This window comes from Brassica oleracea, unplaced genomic scaffold, assembly GCF_000695525.1.
Source record: "Brassica oleracea var. oleracea cultivar TO1000 unplaced genomic scaffold, BOL UnpScaffold02609, whole genome shotgun sequence".
NCBI lineage: Eukaryota > Viridiplantae > Streptophyta > Magnoliopsida > Brassicales > Brassicaceae > Brassica > Brassica oleracea.
Genome location: NW_013619139.1, coordinates 1 through 1,628, shown reverse-complemented (window position 1 = coordinate 1,628; position 1,628 = coordinate 1). Strand labels below are relative to the sequence as shown.

General features: G+C 36.6%; 1 protein-coding gene across 1 annotated transcript; it reads left to right on the top strand.

Annotated features, from left to right (window-relative positions):
- The first annotated feature begins 124 nt into the window (after window positions 1-124).
- On the top strand, window positions 125-835 carry LOC106321706 (protein argonaute 9-like). Its single transcript, XM_013759950.1, has 4 exons — window positions 125-241; window positions 346-488; window positions 571-636; window positions 721-835. Exons 1-4 carry the CDS (start codon window positions 125-127, stop codon window positions 833-835), a joined length of 441 nt encoding a protein of 146 aa, XP_013615404.1.
- The last annotated feature ends 793 nt before the right edge of the window (window positions 836-1,628 follow it).

Sequence of the window (1,628 nt, the reverse complement as noted above, 5' to 3'; positions counted from 1 at the left end):
TTATCATAGCAGTGTATGTTGATGATTTGAACATCATTGGAACCCCTTGGCATTTATGAATTTTTATAAGTTAACCTCCACTTAATTATATACGCAGCTTGGTGAACTGAACTCCCTGTTAGCTATGGAGCGCTCACCACGAGCAATGATGCCTTTAGTAACGCAAGTTTCTACCTTCTTTGTTGGCATAGATGTATCCCATGGTTCCCCTGGACAGTCTGACATACCATCAGTTGCTGCTGTAATATTGATTCTCTTTTCTTATGATGTCATCCATATATAGAGAGTTTAAGTCTAACTCTTATCTATTTCTGGTAACTTGATGTTTTTGTTTTGAAACCATAGGTTGTGGGATCCAGAGAATGGCCACTCATCTCAAAATATAGGGCATGTGTACGCACACAATCTCGGAAAGTGGAAATGATTGATAATCTCTTCAAACCTGTCACAGACGAGAATGGAAAACTCGTTGATGAAGGAATTTTCTGGTTTGACTACTCTTGTGTTGTGTTCATAGCTTGTGGCAGAGGCTATTGGTCATATTAATGAGAAACTTCATGCGCTTTTCAGGGAGCTCTTGTTCGACTTTTACACAAGCTCGGGGAAGAGGAGACCTGAACACATTATCATTTTCAGGTATATTTACATTTATTAAGGTATCATGTGAAAGTAATATAATACATTTTTGTTAACTCTTGGTTTATTAATGTTTGCATGTAGGGATGGTGTGAGTGAGTATCAGTTCAATCAAGTTCATAACATTGAATTGGATCAGATGATGCAGGTATGGTTATTATGGTTTGTTTATTTAGTGTATGTTGCTGGACATTTATGAACTTGGTTTATTTTCTTGGGTTAGGCATGCAAATTTGTTGAAGAAAATTGGGAACCCAAGTTCACAGTGATCATTGCCCAAAAGAACCACCACACCAAATTCTTCCAGGCTGAAAGCCCTGGCAATGTTCCACCAGATAATGTTCCTCCAGGAACAATAGTTGACAGCAAGATCTGTCACCCACGCAACAATGACTTCTATCTCTGTGCCCATAATGGAATGATTGTAAGTAAATAGCCTCCTTCAAAAGCGCTGCTTATATGAGACAGGCACATGCCTCATTTCTGTTAAAAATCTTCTGCTGGAATCCATTATGAATCTTTTTTATGTATGGAATGAAATTTTTTTTTTATTGATGTTGATGTTTTAGGGAACTACAAGGCCAACACATTACCATGTGCTTTATGATGAGATTGGATTTTCGACAGATGACCTCCAAGAACTTGTTCATTCTCTATCCTATGTGTAAGCATCACAATCTTTGTCAATTTACATTATCTATGTACTGAATTAGTCAGTTAAATCTATAAAATGTTTGGTTGCAGCTACCAGCGGAGCACAACTGCCATCTCTGTAGGTAATTTTTCTGATCAATATCAGTAGATTTTTAGATGATATGGACAATAAACTTGTTTGATGTGAGATTAGAGTTTGGTCTTTATTATTGAGTAATGCATAATATAACACACATCTCAAAGTGTATAAAAAACACTAGTGTTTCAAAAAAAAAAACACATCTCATACACTGCAAGAAAACATAATCTTAACGAGGGCGGTTTTCCTCGTTATTTCG

Coding starts and splice junctions, on each gene's coding strand:
- LOC106321706 (XM_013759950.1), top strand. CDS start 125: ATGGAGCGCTCACCACGAGCAATGATGCCTTTAGTAACGCAAGTTTCT. Junction 242..345: donor ACATACCATCAGTTGCTGCT/GTAATATTGATT, acceptor TTGAAACCATAG/GTTGTGGGATCCAGAGAATG. Junction 637..720: donor GAACACATTATCATTTTCAG/GTATATTTACAT, acceptor GTTTGCATGTAG/GGATGGTGTGAGTGAGTATC.